Source organism: Rhododendron vialii, chromosome 6a, assembly GCF_030253575.1.
Source record: "Rhododendron vialii isolate Sample 1 chromosome 6a, ASM3025357v1".
Classification (NCBI taxonomy): Eukaryota; Viridiplantae; Streptophyta; class Magnoliopsida; order Ericales; family Ericaceae; genus Rhododendron; species Rhododendron vialii.
This window is the reverse complement of record NC_080562.1, coordinates 4,297,623-4,321,488: the sequence shown is the minus strand read 5'-3', so window position 1 is coordinate 4,321,488 and position 23,866 is coordinate 4,297,623. Positions and strand designations below refer to the sequence as shown.

At 39.9% G+C, this 23,866-nt stretch overlaps 3 protein-coding genes and 1 non-coding gene across 5 annotated transcripts; 2 read left to right on the top strand and 2 right to left on the bottom strand.

Annotated features, from left to right (window-relative positions):
- Positions 1–3,418: 3,418 nt before the first annotated feature.
- LOC131331050 (uncharacterized) lies at positions 3,419–7,824 on the top strand. The gene is made up of 3 exons (XM_058364864.1): positions 3,419–3,836; positions 5,520–5,735; positions 7,497–7,824. The coding sequence occupies exons 1-3, from the start codon at positions 3,582–3,584 to the stop codon at positions 7,554–7,556; spliced, it is 531 nt and encodes a 176-aa protein (XP_058220847.1). The 5' UTR covers positions 3,419–3,581; the 3' UTR covers positions 7,557–7,824.
- A 1,129-nt stretch (positions 7,825–8,953) lies between these two features.
- On the top strand, positions 8,954–11,671 carry LOC131331051 (deoxyuridine 5'-triphosphate nucleotidohydrolase). Its single transcript, XM_058364865.1, has 3 exons — positions 8,954–9,365; positions 10,983–11,074; positions 11,190–11,671. The coding sequence occupies exons 1-3, from the start codon at positions 9,193–9,195 to the stop codon at positions 11,432–11,434; spliced, it is 510 nt and encodes a 169-aa protein (XP_058220848.1). The 5' UTR covers positions 8,954–9,192; the 3' UTR covers positions 11,435–11,671.
- A 1,008-nt stretch (positions 11,672–12,679) lies between these two features.
- Positions 12,680–23,391, bottom strand: LOC131331049 (glucose-6-phosphate isomerase, cytosolic). Of its 2 annotated transcripts, none has more exons than XM_058364862.1 (24): positions 23,167–23,391; positions 22,326–22,376; positions 22,173–22,249; positions 21,960–22,041; positions 21,824–21,871; positions 21,569–21,724; positions 21,384–21,480; positions 21,209–21,251; positions 20,510–20,577; positions 20,308–20,392; positions 19,946–19,994; positions 17,821–17,893; positions 17,687–17,747; positions 16,854–16,920; positions 16,313–16,369; positions 16,154–16,207; positions 15,936–16,064; positions 15,613–15,676; positions 15,405–15,478; positions 15,152–15,205; positions 15,002–15,070; positions 14,224–14,313; positions 13,901–14,008; positions 12,680–13,010 (listed from the first exon to the last, which is right to left on the bottom strand). In XM_058364862.1, exons 2-24 carry the CDS (start codon positions 22,374–22,376, stop codon positions 12,960–12,962), a joined length of 1,707 nt encoding a protein of 568 aa, XP_058220845.1. In that variant the 5' UTR covers positions 23,167–23,391; the 3' UTR covers positions 12,680–12,959. The 2 variants fall into 2 exon arrangements, with proteins under 2 accessions (XP_058220845.1, XP_058220846.1); XM_058364863.1 differs by lacking the exon at positions 23,167–23,391 and adding an exon at positions 23,060–23,158.
- An 84-nt stretch (positions 23,392–23,475) lies between these two features.
- On the bottom strand, positions 23,476–23,547 carry TRNAE-UUC (transfer RNA glutamic acid (anticodon UUC)). Its single transcript has one exon. It is a non-coding gene; the product is annotated as a tRNA-Glu (tRNA).
- Positions 23,548–23,866: the final 319 nt, after the last annotated feature.

Genomic DNA, 23,866 nt, shown 5'->3' with positions numbered 1-23,866 from the left:
CGACATCACGATCCTATAGCTATTTATGGCAAAAAAATGAGGGACTATGCCGAACTTGGCCAGCAGTTCCCTCAAGAATGGGTGAAGAGGAAAACGGAGTCCAGCCTCACAAATGGCCATAAAGGGAACTGTTATGTGTTCGGGGTGGTCTTCCCTCTTGTCCCTTATCCTGTTACTAGCCACCTGGCTAACAACAACATCATCGGGGATGTTGTATGTTCGGCAGAAATCAGCGTACTCACTAGGATTGCTGCTAAAGTAGTGGGCGTAACGACAAACCTACCCTCGCTCATAGAGATCGGTGACCTCCCTGTTCTCGGATGAAGTTTCGGCTGGAACAGAATGGGAAGAAGCAGCAACTTTGGCCTGGGGACAAAGCCTGGACTCGGCCTCGGGACCTAGTTCGTGCACGGATTCGGACTCCGTGCTAGTGGTGAAGGTTATCTTGGGCGTAGTGTTGTACCCGGCATCGTATTCATAGTCACGTTCGGCGTTGGAATCACTTGAACCGGACATATTGGAAGCAATTGAGGAGGCCTGGCGTCGGCTCCTGTACCTCTCCACGTATGCTCGGATCGCGAGATCTGTGGAATCGTCTCCTGAACTTTCAGAGTCGGATGAAATGATGATAATTGAGTGAGCCAGACCTAACAAAGGCAAGAGTAAAACAATGAAAACCCTCGTCGTTGGCTACGAAGGCAAGGACCTCATTACGACTCGGCTACCTACAATTGGCCCACCCGTTTATCACATTCCACAGATCTAAGTTCGGGAAACACGTACCAAAGTCGACAGGCTCGGCCAAACCCATTGTCGGCCAAGCCTATTAACCTCAAAATTGGGGCTCGGCCAGTCTCACCGTCGGCCCAGACCACCAACATCTAGGTTGGGGCTCGGAAGAACACATTGAAGCAGGAGACGAACAGTTCACCCATCTCCAGTAATGCACTATTCACTTAAAACTAAAAAGATCTCAAACACCCAGAAAGACGGGAAAAAGTCCAAGAAGATTGCAAAAAAAGTAAAGAGAAGCAGAAAGCGAGTTCATACTTGGGATTTGTGGTGAGATTTGGCGATGAAACTCTTGAGAATCAAGGACAGAAGATGAACAGTCGATGGAGAGAGCTCTAACAATGGAGTCCTAGAGAGAAAGAGAACGGGGTCCTTCTCTCTCCTCGTATCATCCTTTATATAGGGCTAGGGTTTGGGATTTGAAACTCCCGCCCATCATGACACCGCCGAACCAGCAGCCAGTAAACGCTTGACACGTGGCAAATAAAGGACAACCTACAGAGCTTGCCAGCCGTCCTCTCACCAGCCGTACACAGCCATAGAGCGACACCTGGCACTCCTCCACTAAAGTTCTCCACCAACGGCTGATATCACTTCAAAAGAGAAGATTAGTCAAGCTCGGCCAAATTTCGCCTAAAACACAAAACCACGTTCGGCATTCGATAAGTTTGGCCGAGACTCGATTTCAAACCCCACCTCGCGTTCGGCATTCAATAAGTTCGGCCAAGGCTCGATATCAATCCCTACCTCGCGTTCGGCATCGGCAGTGATTGAGGGGCTATTGTAGCAGGCCGAACATAAAAGTTCGCTGAGGAACGACCGAGCCCACACCATGCCGAGCTTGAACCTTGTGCACGGCTCCCGTCTCTGTTCTTCGTCGACCGTCTCATTCACTACGGGCTCGTCAAAAGACCAGCTCGTTCTCGGCCACCTTCCTTGGCGGGTCCCTTGTGACGTATCCTCTCCCGTCGGTCGCATGTCATGACGGCAAAGGCGTGTTCGGCTACCCGCGGAGCACGGCCACTGTCAACCACGGCTACCCGCTGATTTGCATGCCTTCCCATGTGTAAAAGCAGTTATAACAGAAGATGATCATGGGCGCACATGGGTGTGCCAGCTCAGCCCTAAAAACGGTTACCAGATCTATTTGGTGACGTCATGATGACACTGCCTGGCCCGCGCAAGGCACGTACTTGTGCTTGGGGAGCAAGTGAGGGAGCTCTATAAATACCTAGCGGTGGTAACCCTAAAGAGGTACATGCTACTAGATACTCACTCTCATAATCTTCTGCCCACCCTCTCTGCACATTACTGATCCTCTCGCCGGAGGGCCTTGCCGGGACAACCCCCGGCCTGGCCTTAGTCGTGCGCTCCCTGTGCAGGCTAGGAGAAGACTCAACCACCAAGCCACCAACGGAGGAGAAGGTCGAGGATCACGGGCCACACATATACTAATAAAGCAATTTTCTTACTATTTTTTATAAGGATTTATCATAGGTCTCTATGCATGAGAGGGTATAAGATACATTTGTGTCCATGTCTGAATCTGTGCACTTAAATTTGTGTTTATAAACAACTATCAAAAAACACAAAAAATAGTAAAGTGGAAGTCGTTTTCTTTTCTTTCGTTTTGGTATAAATATAGATACGTGGATAAGTTAAATTAAACTATTGAATAAAATACTATGATCAGAGCAATTTTCTTGCGATTCTTCCTTTGTAGGAGCATGAGGAGGGAAGAAATCTTTTACATTTGGAGATAGTACAATATATTATCCTGGGTGAATGCGTATGCACATGTGTATATATTTATTTATGTTAATTAGCGGACAAGAGAGAAGAGACCGTGTTTAAAATGGGGAGAAAGTTTTCTAAAGGGGGGGCCATGTTTGTTTAAGTGACAAACGTGCTTCATTAAATTGAGAGCTGCATTGCCGGACACACCACGTCGGAGGTCAATAATCAAGATATGTCGTATTCGCGTGCAATGCTACATACTCCGAAAAGTTTCATCGAAAATGTCCTTAAAAAGAGAAATCAGTAGTTCAAATTCACTTGTGTATTTAGGTCTCATACATCAAAGTAAACCTCAATAATTAATTTCACTTTCGTGTATATTTTCATTGAAACTTTTCGGAGTCTATAAAATCATCGATTAGCGATTTACCAAATTGCTCCCTCACCTCTTCCATCGTCTTGGAGCGCCAAGTGTGCTCCCAACACCTTTATCCACAACATTCGTGGGGCCGATATTAAATGTATACTATAGAGTCTATTAAATCTCACAAAAATGTGCAAAGTGTTGGAGCACTATATCGTGTTGAATTTTTATTTATTTATATAATTAGGTGTTCGGCTTAACTTGCGTTACGTGCACCTCAACTAATTTTTTTTTTTTTGATCCGCACCTCAACTAATTTAAAAACCCTAAAGGCAACAACTAGACAAAAACTCCTAGGACCCTCAAATTTTAAAATGATTGACCTGAGTGAAAATGGAACCTTTAACGTCACACAGCGCAATTGGATATACAAAAAAGAAAAACAAAACCTCACACGTCGCGTTGATTACTCTGGCAGTGGGGCTTCATTACTAAAAAGCCAAACACAAAGTCGGTAGTTGTGAAATCTGACTACTCGGACAGTCGGACTTCATTATTAAAGCCAAAGCCAAAATCAAAGCCTCAAATCCCTAACTAATCCCAACATCTCTCTCTGCCTCTCTCTCTCTCTCTCTCTCTCTCCGGAGTCCATCTATGTGCTGGTATTCAATTTTCCAGAGCGACCGAAATGAAGGCCGAAGAAGTACTAACATCGCCACTGGTAAAGAACGGCGTTAACGGAGTTAATATTAGCGGTGGCGGTGGTGGTGGATTTTCGGTATTTGGGAAAAGTCGGTACAAGCTCTGGGCATTAGCCGCTATCCTGTTACTGGCGTTTTGGTCCATGTTCACCGGCACCGTCACTCTCAAATGGTCCGCCGGTAACCTCAATCCCCTCTCCGACCGCTTCGATTCCCCGATCCATAACGATCTCGACGTCCTGGTGCGCCTCCTTCCTCTCTCTCTCTCTCTCTCTCTCTCTCTCTCTCTACATCGACAGATGTATCTCGACCGGATTTATGTTGTTGGGTATACAGGCCCATTCGTGGTGGAGGTATTTTACTATTGTTTCTGTACATTTGGGGGTTTTCTGAGCCTTACGGATATTGTTGGCATCGAGGTTCTGGTCTGCTATATGAAATTGTGGGCAACTAGGGCTGTAGACGAGCCGAGCGAGTTGTCTCTTGTTCAAGCTTGTTAATTAAATTTTTTGCGAGCTCGAGCCTGTTCATGAGCCTTATGAGCCAACAAGAAGTGTATATTTATACTTGCATAGTAAAGGAAATTTTGATTGTGCGTGTGTTTTATATCTATAAAAGCTATAAGCTACAAGGAAAAACCTCTATTTTGAAATGGTGATAAATTTACTATGGTTATTGAGTATTGCACAACAACATATTACTTTTAAATTAATAAGGAGTAATGTAATCTCCTTTCCTTAAAAGAAAACGAGCCTTATGGAGCCGAGCCGAGCCGCAGCAAGCATGCTGATGTTCAGGCTTGTTTATTAATTTCTCCGCGAGCTCGAAAAACTAAACGAACCGAGCTCAAACGAGCCCAAAATGGGCAGAACACTGAGCTGTTCACGGACGGCTTGGTTCATTTACAGCCCTACTAGCACCCCACTTTTTTTAATCCACCTCAAACTTTAGTGTTTAATGTGTTTTGAGAATTATGTTGTGTGTAGAAGAAATTTTGAACTATATTCTATGACTTATAAGAAAGTGGAGCGACCAAATTGTTTTCTTCCTTTAAAGCACAAGAACCCAAGCAGAGCTGAGAATACAACTTTAAAACACAACTCTATCCAAAGTCGTTCGATGTATGTGGACCAGACGGCTCCAAACACGGTTGTATTCGGAAGTTGTGTTCCTAGACGTTTGGTATTTACCCACGGTAGACTCGGCACAAGGCTCAGCTATTGCTATATTTTAGCAACATTATTTGTTCCACGGAACACAAAATTTCATTTGCTATATTGGGAGAAAAATAGATGAAATAGTAGCAATTTACACATTGGAGTAATATTTCCGAAATATTGGCTTTTGACCCTATTCATGTATAAAATATAGCAATAACGAGTTCTTTAGCTATTGAACTATTGGAGATGCAGACCCTAAGAAACAACGACGAGTCTACCTTGGGGCCTAAATTTCTTTGTGATATTCATGAAATAGGCATACAAAATTAATTCCATTTAAAATCAACCCATCAAACATTTAGCAATTTATCGGTAAAAATGCAAGAAAATTGAACTTATGTCAGTTTTTAGTTCTTGTAATAATGGATGATTTTTAAAATTTTATCTTGTTGGATAGTCGTCATGTAGCCTACCTCAATGGCTGAGACTTAGCTTTTTTTGGTTTGTTATGATCATTTTGGGCCCCTAAAATGTTAGGACCAGTATTTTGGAAATGCTAATATTGCAGTCTCACCTACATAACACTATCCCTTTGTTGATAAGCTGAACTACATAAATTATTTGTGTTCTTTTGTCATTGCTTTGCATTATGTTCTTGTGTTGGAATTCTCTCATTACCACTTTAACACTTGTATTTTGGTGGTTTGGATTATTGGATAGGTATTCCTGAATTCCTTTTTTATTTGGTTTGGTTGTTATGGGCAGGAGTTAGAGGAGAGAGAGAAACTGGTTAGGCAGATGTGGGATGTGTACACTCACAGCAAAACCACTCGGTTGCCTAGCTTTTGGCTAGAGGCTTTTGAGGCCGCTTATGAAGAATTAACCAGTGATGTCCCCGACGCTAGGAATGCCGCGGTTTCAGAAATTGCTAGAATGGCCTTGAGGTCTACCAGTTTCGAACCTCTTACTATTCAATCAAGGGTTAGTCCAACTAACACTCCTCTCCTCTTCACTAGCTCTTCTTTTCAATTGCGTTCGTCATCCATTTTTTGGTATAATGGAAAGTGAGAGAAAACTATTCTTTCTCAAAGGACACTCCTCTCATATCCGCCTCCAAAAAAGGAATAATCTCATCCGGCGGGATCACGTGAGACACCGTTCTTTCCTCTTTATCAACTCCCATGTTGGCAAGACGATCTGCAACTTGGTTGCCTTCCCTGTAGAAATGTTTCAAACTGCACCCAGTGGCTTTCATTAAAGCTTTGCATTCTTGAATGAGGACCTTGTGAGGGGAGTGTTCGCGACAGACTCTATTGATCATTGAAACTGCCACCTCTGAATCCGACTCGATCATGAACCAGCTCTAGTCCTCTGAATAACCCCCACAGCTCTGCTTCCAGGCTTGTGCACACTTCCAATTTGCCAAGATACTCGAGCACCCAATGCCCTCTCTCCTCTGAAGACTCCGCCATAACCAGCTTGACCTGGTTTCCCTTTACTGCTACCATCTGTGTTCAACTTTAGCTTTCCTGTTCCTGGAAATGGCCAACACACAAGTTAACTGTTTTCATTTTGACACAAGCAAGGGGTGCAAAGCTATTTGTCATCTCAGTAGTTAACTTTACACTACCCGAACAGATTTCGTAAGAATTGGGCTCGATATTATCAAAAAAAAAATTCTATTTCTTGACAGCCAGAGTTTCCAAAACATAATAAGTATTATTGTGGTGATGCTGCTATGTATCCAATCTCTCCATTCCTCCAGATTGTTTGACATGGAGCCCTGTACACTAGGAAAGTTCGCCCAAACATAAGCACTCAAAAGGACAATAAAAAAAGAGATGTTTCATATCCATGCTTGTGCCCCTCAATCTTTGGGGAGGTTTATTGACCCACAAGTGTTTTAACGAAATATTGAATTGGGCGAATAGGGCACTAAGGGTGTGTTCCCCTTAAACTTATGGGCTTTTAGACAAGTTGTTTCCACTATTTAGAGTCTTTAGACTTTTTGTTGATGTATGTTAGGAGAATGATCTGTCTCAAAATTCATGTTTCTATCCGCTTTAGCTCGTTTAGTCCGTTTAGACAATAAGAGAAGAAACTTAGTACATACCCTGTATTTTTGTTTTGTTACAGATTTCTTGTTTTGGGTTTTGTGAAATTTAGATTAAGATTCTGTAGCTCTACACCATCTCACAATCCTACTACTAGCAAGTCGATGGACATATGTGGACTGGTTGTTGGGACTTGATTTCAACATTTATTTTTGAACAACTCCATGTGGGGGATAGCAGTGGCGTGGAGGTTGGGGAAGAGTTCCGTTAATGGGAACTGTTATGGCATTATTGGCATTGAGTTTTGGCGGTTGAATATATACATCCAAAATTGAATTGCTAATTAAATAAGAACGTGCATTTTGCAACCAAAAAAAAAAAAAAAACTGCCTTCTCTGGATAAGAAATGAGTGAAATGTTGCTGTTACTGAATGGATGGGTATCGATGGTGCGCTGACCCATGTGGGTACAGATGATTTGAGACGAATCGTTTTTGTTAGAATAATTTTTTTACAGATCAGAAAAATCAATTCGATTGGACATCCGCAGGTGTTTGTCAGTTTGTACGAATTTCTGTTTATGAAAACTACTCCTATGTGCCTTTCATTTGTTCTGAAATGCAAGGAAGAACAAAGAATGTACTCCACTATTTTTTTAACAGTCTCTGTGTTGTACTTTTGCTGGACAGAGCACCAGAGAGGCAAGAATTACTTCAAAGCAGGCTGAGAAAGGCAAGAAGAGGGTATGAACATTTGTGGACTTTCCAAAAAAGGAAAGAGTTCCATAAATCACTGGGACATACATTTCTCTTGTATACTACTCCTTAAGGTTTCCATTTTCCTGCCTCTAAGCAGAAGGCTAATGGCAGGCTAAAAAAAACTGTCTTTGTATGTTGTAAGACTGACAGATAAATACAAGTTGCTCTCAATGTGGCACTAATGTGTAACACATTGACACGACTTGTTTGGTTCAATTATTGGTTCTTTTATGCGACGACCCTCAATTTGTTCTTTTTACACACAAGGTAAGATACGAGAGCAAAGACTTACCCAAAAGAAAAAATATATATATATGGGAGCAAAGAGGGGAAGAGTACAAGAAACCTAAGCGGATGTTTTGTTTCATTGAATTCATAAGGTTAGCGGATGTTTTGTTTTATCGAATTCATAATACTTTGTCGATAGAGTAGTTAGTCATCGTTGCAAATGCCCCTGAAAGAAAAAACATGATTACAACATTGTATCTAGAATTCGTAGTCGCTTCGCCAAATGTGTGGAAGCCTAAATTTCTTTTAACTTCGTAGGTTATTTCATGAGATACGATCTATAGGGATTCAAAATTTTTGGAAAGATCCAAGCAAGAACATTAAATGAGGCCTCTTTATCAAGGTGTTGGTCGATTAGGCTTCGTTGTTTGTTTGTCAATATTAACAAGGAAAAGATATCTAATCCATAGGAAGGGTCAATGGCATCTAAAGCCAGTTTTTGGGAAGTAAATTGCAATTTTTTGCGAAGAAATCATAAAATCATATATTTTTTCTGGGCGATTTTTATTTAATGGCTGAGATTCACCCACAGTTCTCCTTATATTTATGGGGTCATTCATGCCCCCATACCACTGGACGACATGAAAGAAAAGTTGTATTAACAGGCCCAAGTGGCTTTTACTCATGGATACGTACAATTGGGCCATTTTACTTGAGCCACCACCGAGATGCATATTGCTAGTGGCTGATACTCGCACAGGGTTTGGGCTAGTAACATAATTCTTTAAAATATTTCGTACTTCTGCTCTCAATTTTTTGCATTGCATTCGCGCTCTCAGTTTTTGCTCTTGCAAATTTAGTAGGTTGAAATGTGTGTCAAAAGCACTTTTACGCCCGCGCTCCCGTACGAAAATTGTGTGATCAGGAGGTCATGGTTCAAATCGTGCTGACAATGCCCTCTCGAACTTGGTCCTCTTGTGAAGCCTGACTGTGGTCCACTAGCTCTTAGCGAGGCGATAGTTGCTATGTCTCGTTAGTCCTGGTCCCTTCTAGGACCCACCATGGGTCTATAGTTCTCAATGCTCATGATCACGCCCCCGGGAGCGCTGCTATGCCCAATTGTTCCCTCCTTCACCCTCTTGAAAAAAAAAAAGCAAAGAGAAAAAAACTCAGCCAAAAAAAATAAATATACACCAGATAAAACCCCCGATCCCCGCCGTCGTTTTCTCCCCCACTGTCAAAATGCCCTAGGAAAAAATGGCGGCAACATTTGGCGCCATTACACCAACGCGGGAAAGTTTTGTCGCGGGCAAATATTCTCTGTATAAATCCACTTCCCAATTTCCGCAAGTACCCACTTCCCAATTTCTCAATCCATCATCGCTCACAAGTCCTCGCAATGGCCCAACAAGAACCACAAGTCAACGGCTTCGAAATCGCCGAGCCGTCTCCGAAGGTCCAGAAGCTTGACCATGGCGGCGTCAATGGGGTTTTGAGAGTGAAGAAGCTTTCTGAGAAGGCTGTTCTGCCTTCAAGGGCTTCCCCTTTCGCCGCTGGTTATGATCTTTGCAGGTGACTCAGCTCTCCCTCTCTCTATGTATCTCGCATTTTCCGTTCGTGTTTGCGATTTTGCGTATGTATTTATGGCCCAGTGATGATACACCCAAGAGAGGTGCAGGGAGGTGATGCTACTTGCTAGATATAAATACAAGCATGCAACCCTTGTTAATACTAACAATAGCTCAGATGATTTTGTTATCTGTTTTCCTCAAAAATGTAAAACAACGCCTTGCTGCGTGATTAAGATGCGCGGGCGCGCCAGGACCATCTTTGGTCCAGGTTTGGAAAGACTGACTTCTTAACATACAAATTTTGGGTGGTAGATGAAATCCACCACTGGTTTTTTTGTCTTGCTGACAAGGACTTCGCAGTTTTCTCAGTAAATGTAACGAGCGTGGTGCTCAAATGTAAAGAACGCATTGAAATGAAACAAATCTAGTCATTTTGTACTGAAATGAAATAAAATTACTCCATTTTGTCGAGTATTTTGAAAAGTGGTCCGCTTAATTTGATGGTCATTTTTGGGTACAAACAGAATCATAAGAGATCTTGTTTCCAAATTACAAGGATTTGTGTCTCCAATGTATTGTCATAATGACCTGAAAGTGTGTATCAATTGTGTGAAAATCTAGTCATTTTGTTGTTGTTTGTGTTTTGAGGACATGAGTACAGAAGTAGTATGATCAATTGGGATTTTTGTGTAGATAGTTTTAGAGATTTTTTCAATGTTAAAACTATTAGACTATATAATGAAAAGTAGCATAATCTTGGGAAAATGCTTCGGTTGTAGATGATTAGACACGGATTTGAATATATGGATATGGATATGTTCGGAGTGGTTGGATGTGAGTGGTTTCACGTAGATCAAATAGTTTGACATGTTTGTGCATAAAATTGTGTGGATATTTGGGTTTTTACTTTGTAGTGTTCTTTTTCTTTAGGAGTATCTCTATCCTTAACTACATTTTCATGCAAATTTGAATAAATTTTTGAGTAAGAGATTTATTTGATGTATGAAACATTTCAAATGGGGATTCCTAAAATGTTATTGATGATATAATTTTAGATTTTTATAGTCAATCAATAGTTATCGGTCCCTAAAGTCGTCACAGGTAGTCTCCCTAGTTTCAGAGAGCAAGCGCAAATTTGAGAAGGAGAAATTAGCTTTCTATAATTTGAGTAAAATTTGATTCTTGTTTGAGTACATTGTTTGAGTGGAATTTGAATAAAACTTAATTTGGTGTAGGATGCTCGATCCAAACATTCCATTTTCGTATATATATATATGCACATATATATACACAAAAATGGAGTGTTTGGATTGAGCACCCTATACGCGTCGGATGCTATTGAATCTCGCGAGGGCTCCCTTGTTTTTGAATCTCGCGTGGGCCTTCTTTTTTTTTTTTTTTATAGAATTTTTGGACAGCTTGGATTGGCTGTTCGGTGGTCGGAGACGGTCCGGCGCAGCCGTCCCTACGATTTTCCAATGGTACCGGTCGGTGCTATAGCCCTACGATTTCCCTATGGTACCGGTCGGTACCTATAGCAACACTCACTATATAGCTTCTGAATCCGTATCTGTTCGTGACTTTAACTTGAATTGGTGGTTTTTTACTTTATTCTCAGCTCAACGGAGGTCACAGTACCAGCCAGAGGAAAAGCGTTGGTACCAACTGATCTAAGCATAGCTATCCCAGAAGGAACATATGCTCGAATTGGTAAAGTCTTCATTAATCCAGCACACATTTGTGCACAGCACAGCATATGACTATGCTCATAAATCACTTTATGGTAATTTTCTGCATTTTGATTTGGGTTTGCATTGTTTTGCAGCACCAAGATCGGGATTGGCGTGGAAGCATTCGATTGATGTTTTGGCAGGAGTGATCGATGCTGACTACAGGGGTCCAATCGGCATTATATTGTTCAACCACTCTGATGCCGATTTTGAAGTGAAGGCAGGCGATAGGGTTGCTCAGTTGATTATCGAGGTTATCATGATGCCAGAAGTGGTGGAAGTTGAGGACCTGGATTCGACTGTTAGAGGTGCAGGTGGGTTTGGTTCTACCGGCGTTTAGAAGTAGTTGAATCAAGTATAGTAGGATGTGTTTAGGCTCCACTTCTTCAGTTTCTGCTCTAGCTTTTCGTTGACATGGGTAATTCGTGCAAAGTGTTTGTGGGAAAGACTTGTTTCTCCTTTGTGGAGTTATTCTGGATATGTTGATGAATCAGTGGCTAATTGTTTTGCATTTGTAGATACAATGGAATTCTGATACCCAGGAAAGACTCGTTGGGTGGGGCAATCTTCTAAGCCATTTGGCTGCTTTTTGGGTTCTCTTGTAACATAAAGTGTGTTCATTGGCCTTTCACGCCTATTACGAAAGGAGCAAAAAGGAGTTATATCAGAAAGTCTACAAATACAGCAAATCTGTGCACAGATTTTGTTGTGGGATCTACCACGGATTCTATACAAATCATTCAAGCTGTTTATTAAATGTAAAATATTTTTTCAAAGGTCTCAGTAAAAAATAAGCTCAATTCAATAACTATAGATATTAGATCCAACCATATAATTTTTTATTGTCCGGAAATTTGAATAAAAAATTAGATGATTGGATGAAGTACCTATAAGTATTGAATTGAACTTATTTTTTATGAGAATTCTTGATAAAAAAATATTTTACATTTAATGAACGGTTTGGATAATTTGTGTAGGATCTGTGGTGGGTCCCACAATGAAATCTGTGCACAATCTGAGCACAGATCTGCTGTGTGCGCAGTAGGACTCTTTTTCAACACTGACTGGATCAAATACATTGATTGATAGCATCATGTGGGTAGGGCGCTAAACTTAAGATACAAAGGCTTACCAAGATCTTTGGTTCCCAGTATTTAACTCACTCCTTCAGGGACATCCGAAAAAATTGGAACGATAGGGAGTACTTAACTCACTCGCTGTAAAGAATCTGAACACTAAAATTATGCTCTGAATTAGCTTTTGTTTCAGCAGTCTAAACTTGTGGTCTGTTAAGTTTGTACAAGCCATATCCAACTTTGCCAATGATGGCTTACACGGCCCCTCCATTCAATTACCAAGACTGGCAAGAACACTTTCCCCAGGTATTTCATGGGACCCTGCAGTGCAAGGACGCACTACAACGGTGTACCGCCCGATCTGAGCCGTCATCTCTACAATCAATAGTCCGAATTAATGAATAGTCCAAATTGAGAAAAGTATCATACAGGTAAGATTCTCCCAATAGCATCAGTACCATCTCAATGCTCTCATCTGCAGTCATATATGTGGATTTGAGTCTAAAGTATTATCTAATGAAGAAACGTCCAAGTCAGTTCCCACCATTTATTAAATCAAATGATGAATTTATTTCAGTACACGTTGGCATAGTGCCAGGGTAAGTAGAACAGCCAAAACTTGGGTTATTTGAAAAAAATTCCAAGAGGAATGAACTAAATTCAAAATGACTCATACATCGAAACGTAAATTAGTGGGTTACGGACAGTTCGTGCCTTTATTGAAGAGTATGAGGTCTTGAACAAAACCATCTGAAAGGTTGCTGGCAGTTCCTTCACCAAAGATGGCATTCACATATGAGGAAGAAGAGTAGGTGGATCTTGAGGTACATCTGCACTCTCCTGTGAAATGAAAAACAATATCGTTAGATCCCAACAAGAAAAAAGCAAAACCTTCTTGCACAGCCTTCATAAATGGAATTGCATCCTGAAGGGGAGTTAAAGAGTAGCCAGGGTAGGTGAACCCTCATAGATATCAGGTGCCCAAACGGAATCATTGAAAATCCAAATAATGAGAGATGAAAGCACCAATGATCACCTTATTGTACAATATCATGTTCAATTTGTATCACCTTATTGTACAAGTATACAGTTGACCTATATTGATTAAAACTTTCGAATTTGGGTTTAATGCCTAGGGAAGTTTGTGCGCTCACAAGTCACGTCCTAGAGGCTTGTCATGCACAGTTATGCTGCGCTTGGGTCTTGGATACAGAGGAAAGATTTACGAAGGGAGAAGAATAGGGCAACGAAAAGATACATGGTGAAGCAACTAGTTATATCTTTCATTTCCCCTCAATTTGGATACATTGCTTTAGATCCTTTCACAAATCCATTATTCCAATCCAACCTAACATACAAACACTAAAGCAGAGAAGAGCGGACAAACAATGCACATATAACGTGCCGATAAGCCAGCAGTTAATCCTAATCTTCTGTTTGTTTGTTTTGGCAGCAATTCTCTAGCAAATCAGACAACTTTCTCTCTTGGGCAAAAATGCTCTTGCAAGTCTGACACAGCTGAAATTGAATTGTTCTCAAGACTGCCATTTCTGAGTCAAGTTACTTGTTAGTAGGGCTGCAAATGAGCTGAATGGAGCCAAGATTTAGAATGTTCATGAACGGCTTGGTTCATTTGCAGCCCTACTTGTTAGAAACAGCAGTTTCTCGGGAAAATGGCCGCATGATGTGCCATAAACATCATCCTCTTTTATAAATGGTGCTTTACATACCTCTAGATATCTCTTCAACATTGTTGTGGTACTGAAATTGAAGCCCTCAACAGGTCCTCCTTTCTTACGAGATGCATGAAGTTGCTTTCTGACTTGGGAAGCCAGTGACTGCAGTATAGCATAGCAACAAAGTTGTTACGGAACAAGAGAAAAGGCAAAACTAGGAAAGCAAATTGTTCTGGAGCTGAGTGGAGAAAAAGAAGACAACAAAATACGTGATATAAACGTAAGAGTATTTAAGAAAACAGCATAAACATGAAGTAGAGAGAAAACAACAAAAACATGAAGTAGAGCAGCGGCAGAAGCAGATTATAAAAGAATACCTTTCCTAACTCCACTCCCCACTGATCGAAGGAGTTAATACCCCAAATGAAGCCCTCAACAGCAATTCTGTGTTCATACATTGCCAGCAACTGAGGAAGAGAGCAAGAATTGGTGGAATTAGGTCACAAAGGCAGAAATGTTGATCACTTGACAAGAAGTTAGACAGCATGGGGGAAGAAACTTCATGTCAGAACAAGACTTCTGCTTCCTAGCATATATGATACTCCCCTCTTCTTAGGCCACAACTGGAAAAATAACATATACACTTCTTGGGTTGTATACCATCAATGGCCTGTAGCTTCATTTACAAGCCACTCTCTTAAGCTGTAAATTGAAGTCAAAAGTATTTACGCATAACTTACGCATCTATTCATGCAAATTTTATGAATCTGGGATATAGTTCTCTAGAAAATGTGAAGCATAAAATTTAGCAATCAAACAACACGGTTAATAATCTAGGCTACTCCACAAATGTGGTGTGAGAACCCATTAAATAACAACGGTTATTGGGCTTAGGTGTTGTAACATGCACTACCGTCCATCAAGTCCTTGTTACACCAGCACCATGGACCATCAAAGTAGACTTCACCTAGGACCAAAGTGTCAAGATTACAAAAATGTTGGATCTAATGACCTCAATGAACATCCGGAAACTTCAGATCACTAGATGTGCTCACAAAATGGAATGGATAAGACAAATTTGAACTCCCTGAAAACCTCTAATGATTAGCAACACAAACAAATGCGTCACAGAAGGATTAAAAAGTAGCCCCAAACCTGTCCAATATTGTAAGCACTCAATGATGGAAGCAGAAGACTGAGAGAAGGCCGATTGCCTGGGAAGGTCTGTGAAAGATAATGCAACTATTAGGAACAAGAATTCAACTGTAAATCAAAGACAACAAACTGGACTGAAAACAAAATCACCTTGTGAGGGATAAGATGGTGGGGGACATTCTCATTTTGTAACTGTTGTGGTGTCTATAAGATAGTAAGATCTAGTTAGACATCCAAGCATTTAGACAGATGTTGCAATCAAAAGGCGGACGAATCGAAACAAATCTAGTGAGAATTAGTTATGATACGAAGGAATTATATAGAGAAAAAAGACATGAATCATTTTCAATTTTACGATGTCGGACAAAACCCCAACAATGTTATGGTAAAAAGTTCATCTTACCTTCCCATAAGCTAGGGCATCTGGCTGTGCAAAAAAGTTCGACATGAGCTCATCGTGGTTACTCACCACTTCACCTGCAACACCAATTCAATGGAAATTCAAGTTGTAGATAAAAAGATACAAAAAAAAAAAGGGATAAAAAGACCACCTTTACTGAGATTAGGTATAGTCCCCCCAAAAAAACAAGAAATGAAAATGACTTGCATACCTTTCAGATACACAGGTTGCTGACTCTTCACAACACCAATAAAATCACAAGGAACTACACGCCCCTGAAAGTTTCAAGAAAATGGGTTCTTATGGAAGGATATAAGTCAAGCAAGATAAAGTGTATACATACAACAGCAGTAACCACAGTCAAGAAGAGATTTTGAGTTTTACATAGAACCTCGAATCAAAAGGTTAAGTGTCATATGTTACACCACTCAAAAGGAAAAAATAATAATCAACTGCCATTAGTAGCTTCCTCAGACATGATATATCCCTGAACTCCAAGAAACACCAGACGAAAAAGAAGCTCATGCAAATTACCTGGTGAATTAATTGGTAAAAGCTATGCTGACCATTTGTTCCTGGTTCACCGAAATCAATTTCACCACTCTCATAGGGAAGAGGCACACCATCAATTGACACCCCTTTCCCGTTACTTTCCATACTAACCTAAATTTTGAGCAAAGTTTAGGACAGAGTAAGAGCGTCAGCAAGAAACTTGAAGACAATACAAAAGAAGCAAACGAATGGTAACATGCCTGTTGAATATGAGGCGCAAGCTTCTCCAAGGCTTGAGAATAAGGTAAAATGGCCTGGAACAATGTCGGAACTTTCAGTGTTACGAAAAAACACATCATCAGGAAACACCCACAAACACGGAAATTCTAAACAAACTTTGTAGCAGGCGGTATACTTACCCTTGCAGGGTGTCCAAGAAAAGAAACATTCCATATGCTCAACAAACCTAAAAGCACCTGAAGACAATGTCACCGATAAGGATCCCAAATAAATTCTTGTTGATAACATCTCCCAAGGTGGATCACGAGAATCTTCTAAAGCATGGTGATACATTTAGCCCAAGTGTTGGGCATGAAACCCACAAATTAGGGGGTCTGAACAAAACAATAACAATAATCTCCAAGCGATGGGGCTATGGGCGTGGAGGACTGGAGACAAACCTAATTTTATGCATATACATACACAAAGTAATAGTGGCCCCCCTATACCTACCAAAATTGAGGAATTCAAGGGACGTTGTGCTATGAAACCACGCCCTTTAATCAAAGCTAAAAGGCATTAGAGAGTGCAGGCCTAGAGACCCGATTCAAGTATATGCATTCAGCCTCTCCGCTGTTATTCCAAGGCTTTTAGCCTAACATACACATTCAATATACCTATTGCATGCACAATAGATAGGAAGAATAAAGACTTCAGAAGTACATCTTGGGAGGCACATACGGGAATGTTTTTATCAAAAGGTGCTGAATAGAAGTGTTTGTCGACGCTTGAAGCTCCCTGCAGGAACCTTTAAGAGGAAAAAAAGAAGATAAAATGAGGTAACCGCAAGCCAAAGTAGAATCTAAATGAAACCGAGGGGCAACGATAAATTTCTAAACAGCCGATGGCATGAAACTCAACATTGCAAACCAAGAAAGCATAGGAGCATGTTAAAGGGATAAAAGCGGGACTGTCAACAAAGAAAAGAAGGTATAAGCTTAAGGGAAAGCAACTTCAGACCACATAATACTAGGTAATTCGTTTTATTTTCATATAGTTTACAGCTGGCATCAGTTTTTCCAAAAGACACTAGGAAGTAAGATAGTCCTACAAAGCAGAAGTATCTACTCATCCGTGGGACATTGTTACTGGAAGAATGAAGCAGGAAACCATCTCTAACGAGATTGAGAGAACGGTAATGATTTTTGCTTCCCCAACAAAACTCAAGTGATCAACTCAACTGTGGGACATTGCTACTGGAAGAATGAAGCATGAAACCATCTCTAATGGCAACTCAAATACCAAATAGGACTACAGGAAAAACAAGCAAGGACAAATGTTAAGTCCTCAAAAGGCAGCCTAAGATTTCATGTTCATAAGCATAATTCGTAAGAATAAAAGGTTAGTACTTAACCAACTCCATAACTTCCCTGGAAGTAGCTAAAAGAATGAGTTTTACACCTCATAATTGTCTATGCATACAATCTCCAGATTGGGTGTCAATTTAAATGCAAAATCTTGAAATGGGGAAAAAAAATTCTGCTGCAATTAAGAGAAAGGGCAAGTTACTGTACTTCTCGACAACGGAGAACCCGTATTGGAGAGCTAAAGGCAATACTCCAACAGCGCTGCAAACTGCAAAAGTTTTCAAAGGCACATCAAACATCATGTTCACCACAAGAGTTACAAAAATAGCCAGCACACTTACCACTATATCGGCCTCCGACCCAGTCCCAGAATGCAAAAGCATTATTAGGATCAATACCAAACTGTTCTACAAGCTGCATTGAAGTTGAAGCAAATTCCACAGACAAGAGTTAAAAGTGAACTTCTAAATTAATCAATTTAAAACTCTAAAACTGATTTCTTGTCACTCAACCGCATGAAAAGGAATGAGTAACCTTAAAATACAGGGAGCCTTGTTGATAAGGACACACTACAGGTTTCAACGTGCAATTAGTCCACCTAAACTTTTCATAGTGGTTCCAGTCCTTATATGGACACACGTTCCAAAAATACCCAGTTTGTGAGATACCAACACTATTTAACTTTTCATAGTGGTTCCAGTCCTTATCTTTTATTGTAAAATACAACCATAAAATATTTTCGATGAGATAACATTATCTCTTTATTCAGTTTGTGAGATACCAACACTATTTAGCTAAGATACTGTTATCTCTTGCTTTATTTTTGTCGATACACTATATTTTTGGCAAATAGAGTTATCTCTTACTTTATTTGTGAATTGAATTGGCTGAGATATTATTATCTCATCTGTTTTAACAAGAAAAAATAACAGATAACATGTTAAATATTGTGTAATGAAGTATTTGCATATGTTTACATTGTGATATTACTATCTCTTGCTTTATACCTTGTTGTAAAATACAATCAGAAAATGATTTTGATGAGATAACATTATTTCTCTATTAAGTTTATGAGATACCAACAGATACTGTTATCTCTTGTTCATTTTTGCTGATACACTATATTTCTGGCAGATAGAGTTATCTCTTAGTTTATTTGTGAATTGAATTGGCTGAGATACTATTATCTCATCTGTTTTAACAAGAAAAATGACAGAAAACATGTTAAATATTGTGAAATGGAGTTTTCGCATGTGTTTACATTGTGATATTACTATCTCTTGCTTTATCCCTAAGTTTATTTGTGAATTGAATTGGTTGAGATACTATTATCTCATTCGTTTTAACAGTATCTCAACCAATACATTTCATCCAGTAAATTTCACAAAAATTAAAAGAGATAACGCTATCTCAAGAGGAATAACAACCGGAAGAGGAAGAAGAAGAGAATGAGGAGGAAGAAGACGTAAAAAAGTTCAGTCTGCAAACAGATACAAAGCAATAGATACATATATCTCAAAAAAGTAGTCTATCTATGAAAACAAAGCAATAGATAATGTTATCTCAACAAAAATAGTCTCAGTATCTACCAGAACAAAGAAATAGATATAATGCTATCTCAGTAAATAAACAAAAATAGAAACAGATAACAGTATCTCAGCAAATACAGTTCCTTGTGATACACATATCTCAGCATCAATAATTTCTGTATCTACCAGAATAAAGCAATAGATAATGTTATCTCAACAAAAAATAATCTCAGTATTTACCAGAATAAAGCAATAGATAACGTTATCTCAGCAAATAAACTCTATAAACGTAAAAATAGAAGAACACAATAAAAATCAAAACAAATATTGAGACAGAGAAGAACACAACGACAGAGAAACATCACTACAGAGATCACGAACAGAAAAAAACTTCGAAGACAAAGATCGTGATCTTGATTGGGAGAGATCGTCACAAAGGGAAACGAGATCATGATCGCAATACAGAATCGAGATCGTGATCCAGAACTGAGTTGTGATCGCGAGAGAGAGAGAGAGAGAGAGAGAGAGAGAGAGAGAGAGAGGAGCACCAGCGAGCTCGTGATCGTGCTGCTCGAGATCTAGAAACGGTTGGCACGTTGGGTTGAAAAGCAGTAGGGAACAAAATTTAAAAGCAGCAGGGCATTTTGGTATAGAAATGGACTGTAGACCTAATAAATGTTACAATAATGGACCTTCACCACTATTACACATTGGGCTGGACTAAACACCCAAAAACACCTTCAAAACGGACTCTAGCCCAATTTACCGTAAAATACAAGCCAACCATAAAATAAATTTAAAGATTTAATTAGTGATAGGAACAAGCTATCAATATCCATTTCCATCCCATTTCCGTGAAACAGATATCATCAGATACAACAGGTGAACAGGAGATGTTAACCACCTAAGCACACGTGATAATGGAAAAGTGTAATACCGTTAGATTAGTACTGACAGCAACCATGTGCTTCGCAACTGCCTCCGGCCTGCAATATAATACGCTAACAATTTTATGACCGAGACAATCTGTGTGAGTTTGGTTATACCCCTTACACGTTCAATTATTTTCTTAATGCAATCATCACTACATACAAATGAACCGGAAAAAAAAGTTCATTGACATCCAGAACAATCAAAGGATTTTCAATTAAGACAGATAATTGATATCTTCTGTCTTTAAGTTAATTTACAACTAGTTTCTGATTGATTGTTCTCTCCCTGGGAAATCCAAATCTAATCTTGCACTGTGCAGCGTGCATATATCTCAAACGAAGTAAAAACTTGTACTATAACACTAACCCCAAAGCAGATGAAATCCATTCCCTCATTGTCCGAGCATTCAACATTGTTTCAGCTGTTGTAAAAGTCTTAGAAACCACCACAACTGCAAATAGCACAGACAGATTCAATCACATATACGAAACCCGAAGTAGCGCTCAGGCAGTAAGCATACAACGCTCAACAGAAATTTTAACCAAACAACAAAAGTACAAAACTTTACCTAACGTAGTGTCAGGATTCAACCCAGTAATATTTCTAGCAACGTCAATTGGATCAACATTTGCAAGACTGCACACAGGAAAAGGAGCAGGCTATTATAAATCCATGCTTAATCATCATTTGTATGCACACATTGCACAGAGGTAATTATGCAGGGTCCTTCTCCCCCTAAAAGCATGCAGTATCTTGTAATTGTAGTTACGCTATCATGACTAAGTTTGTTGGACAGCAAACCAAAATCTATAGACTTAATTTTAGAATATCAAGAGCCTTGTAGGACTCATTATGAGATAGGCACTTTCACGCAGGCTATATGTGGCCACATGGGCAATGCCTTCGGTAAAGTTTACGCCTTTATAGTCCTCACATCCCCTAGCACAAAATTTCTTGAAACATGACATAATCCACCTTTAATACATAGAAAAGGGTGGGAAAAAAGTTCTACTTTCCGTAAGATAACTGCTGCCTACACAACCATGAGCAATGCTTGACAACATTTCACCTAAATTCGATTGTAATGAGCTAGACATGCAGCAAAGAGTTACTGCGAGATTAAGATTACCACTACATTGTCATGCAGGGCGAAAACTTAAAAGACCTATGTAAAATCCAACTACTTCGGTGACATAAAAGGTCCTCTCTATTACTGTTGCAATCCAACAAAAGAGAAAATAGTGCCAGAGACAGAATCTGTACTTACAAGCGCAGTTGGCGTCCTCTTGCAAATTCAGAAGCCTCTGGATCTGGAAAATTTCAAAGAGTTAACCACACAACATTTATAAACACACATAACCAATTTGATCAGGAAACAAGTACAAAAATACAGTGAAAGTGATAGTATTATACAACTGAAGATTGGAACACATAGTGTCAACCTGTTTGAAGAGCTGTATGCACAAAAAGAGGACCTAAGAAGCTGCCACCTATGCCAATAGCTACAACATCCTTCAGTGGTTTTCCTGTAGCTCCAACCTAACAATAGGTATCCACTAGTTACAACTTACACTCACACCTAATGCGATGAATGCTTAATTAACTGATATTAACAACCAAACCTTACCCAGGAACCACTGCGCACCCTCTCAGAGAATTCCCTGATCTTGTCCAGAACTTGCCAAACATCTGGGACCGTATTCTTTCCATCGCAGTTTAAAACTGCATCCCTTGGAGCACGGAGAGCTACATGAAGGACACACCTGTTCTCCGTGCTGTTTATCTGAAGGTGCCATTGAAAACAATGATGAAGGATTTAACTAGTAGTTCAGGTCGTGCAAGTCATGTTTGATCAATCAAAAAGAAAGTTACAAATACTCACCCGCTCCCCGTTAAACATCCTGTTAATTTTTCCTTTGAGACCTGCTGCCTGCATTAGGATACATGGGAGCACGATTTTTAAAAAATGTATTCTAACATTACCCCAGAAGAAAGAGAAAGTAAATTGTTCAACGCACCTCTGCCAATTTGAATAGCTTATCCATTGTTTCGAGGGTAGCACATTGCCGTGAGTAGTCCAATAGTAGCCCATCGAATTCACTGCAAATCAGATATTGGGATTACAATGCAGAATATACAATTCAATGCTTATTACAGACCATAAAGGTGAAATCCATCTACAAAACAGATAAGAACAAGATGACTTTAACAAGTTCAGTAGAGTATCATACACCATCATGGAGTTGCATCGCTCAGTGTTGCTCATCAATTCACATAAATGTGTCTTTTTAATGTCGTCGACATGGGCCTGGACAGAGATACAAGTTTCACATGATAACCATATTCTAGATTCCTTAAAAACTTCTATGATCAACACAAGTTACCTTCAAGTCCTTCCATTGCTCCGTGTCACAGATAAGAGTAGATGAAGCCATCTGCAGTAATTTCAACAGTAATTCAAAATCACTCTTTACCCCAAACCATATCAACCATAAATCACACATGAACTCTGTATTGCAAACCCTCAACAATCCGCTAACACTGTAATATACTCCTAAAACAGCAACCCAATGTACGAGGTTCCACTACAGTAGGGTCCGGGGAATTAGACGTACGCAGCCATACCCACCTAAGCGGAGAGCCTGTTTCCGTGACTCAAATCTGTGACCGCCAGGTCACATAGGGTAAACTTACCATTGCACCCAGGCTGCCCTTCTAACAGCGTAATATACACCTTTTTATTCTTTCTTATTATGGTGACAATATTTTTGCTTTTAGAGCCCAAAAGAAAAAAAGAACATAATTGAGCAATGACTGAACATAATTATTATCCGACTGCATCAAGCTAAGATGACCCCTTTTTCACTATACATCACATAACTTTCTCGGCAGCTAAACAAAAGGTTCCACAATGAATGATACTCATCTCATCTACTGTCAATTCACGCTTACCAACGAATCCAACCCAGTGTTAACCTCTAATCGCACGACAAATTTCACACACGAACTCCACAAATAACAAAAAAAACGAATTTTTAGATCAACTGAACTTCTATTGGCATATTTCCGAATTACCCAAAAAAAAAAAAAAAGAACTTCTATTGGAAGAACGAGAGACCTCAGAGAAAGCAGCGCAACAATTCTTGAGCGAAACGGGTACAAATCACAAAGAAGAAGGCAACACACACACACACACACACAGAGTCTTTGGCGTTGAGCTCGTACCTGTAGATGATTTGTGAGGGAAATTGGTCAGTGGGTCTCCACAGAATTTGTGTAGTGAAGAACTGAAAGATGATGATGGATTAGGAAATACTACGTAGAAGATCCTACTCAGATTTATTCCATTACAGAAAGTGGCCAAAAAAGAGAAATTACGTGCGAAGTGGGTTTAGATTGGAGTCACGTGTCGGGACGGATGGGAGCCGGATCATGGGGGAACAAATTCCTTTTGAGGGTCCTATCAGGAAAAAAGGGAGGCCACGAGAAGGAAAAAACGGATCAAAAAAAAAAAAACGAGAAGGAAAAAAAGGATTCCGTTGCCGGGAATCGAACCCGGGTCTCCTGGGTGAAAGCCAGATATCCTAACCGCTGGACGACAACGGAGCTTGTTGAGCCTTTCATGGAGAAAAAGAAATTTAAACCCAAGATCGCTACACATGCACACCATTAACACCCATACGAATGTACAAAAATACTAACGCTCATGTGGAATGTGATTGATGTATAATTGAGCTCGTGAAAAAACTCAAATATGACGTTTTTATCTGCATGGGTGAAAATGCGAGCATGCCGCCATTAACCATGTGTCAATGTCCGATCGAATAATTTTAACGAGTTTACAATTTTGTTAAAGTTTAACTCGTGTGTCTTTATTTATCTTAAAATTAGCTAGCAGTAAACTATCCCTAATTGGACCTAACTT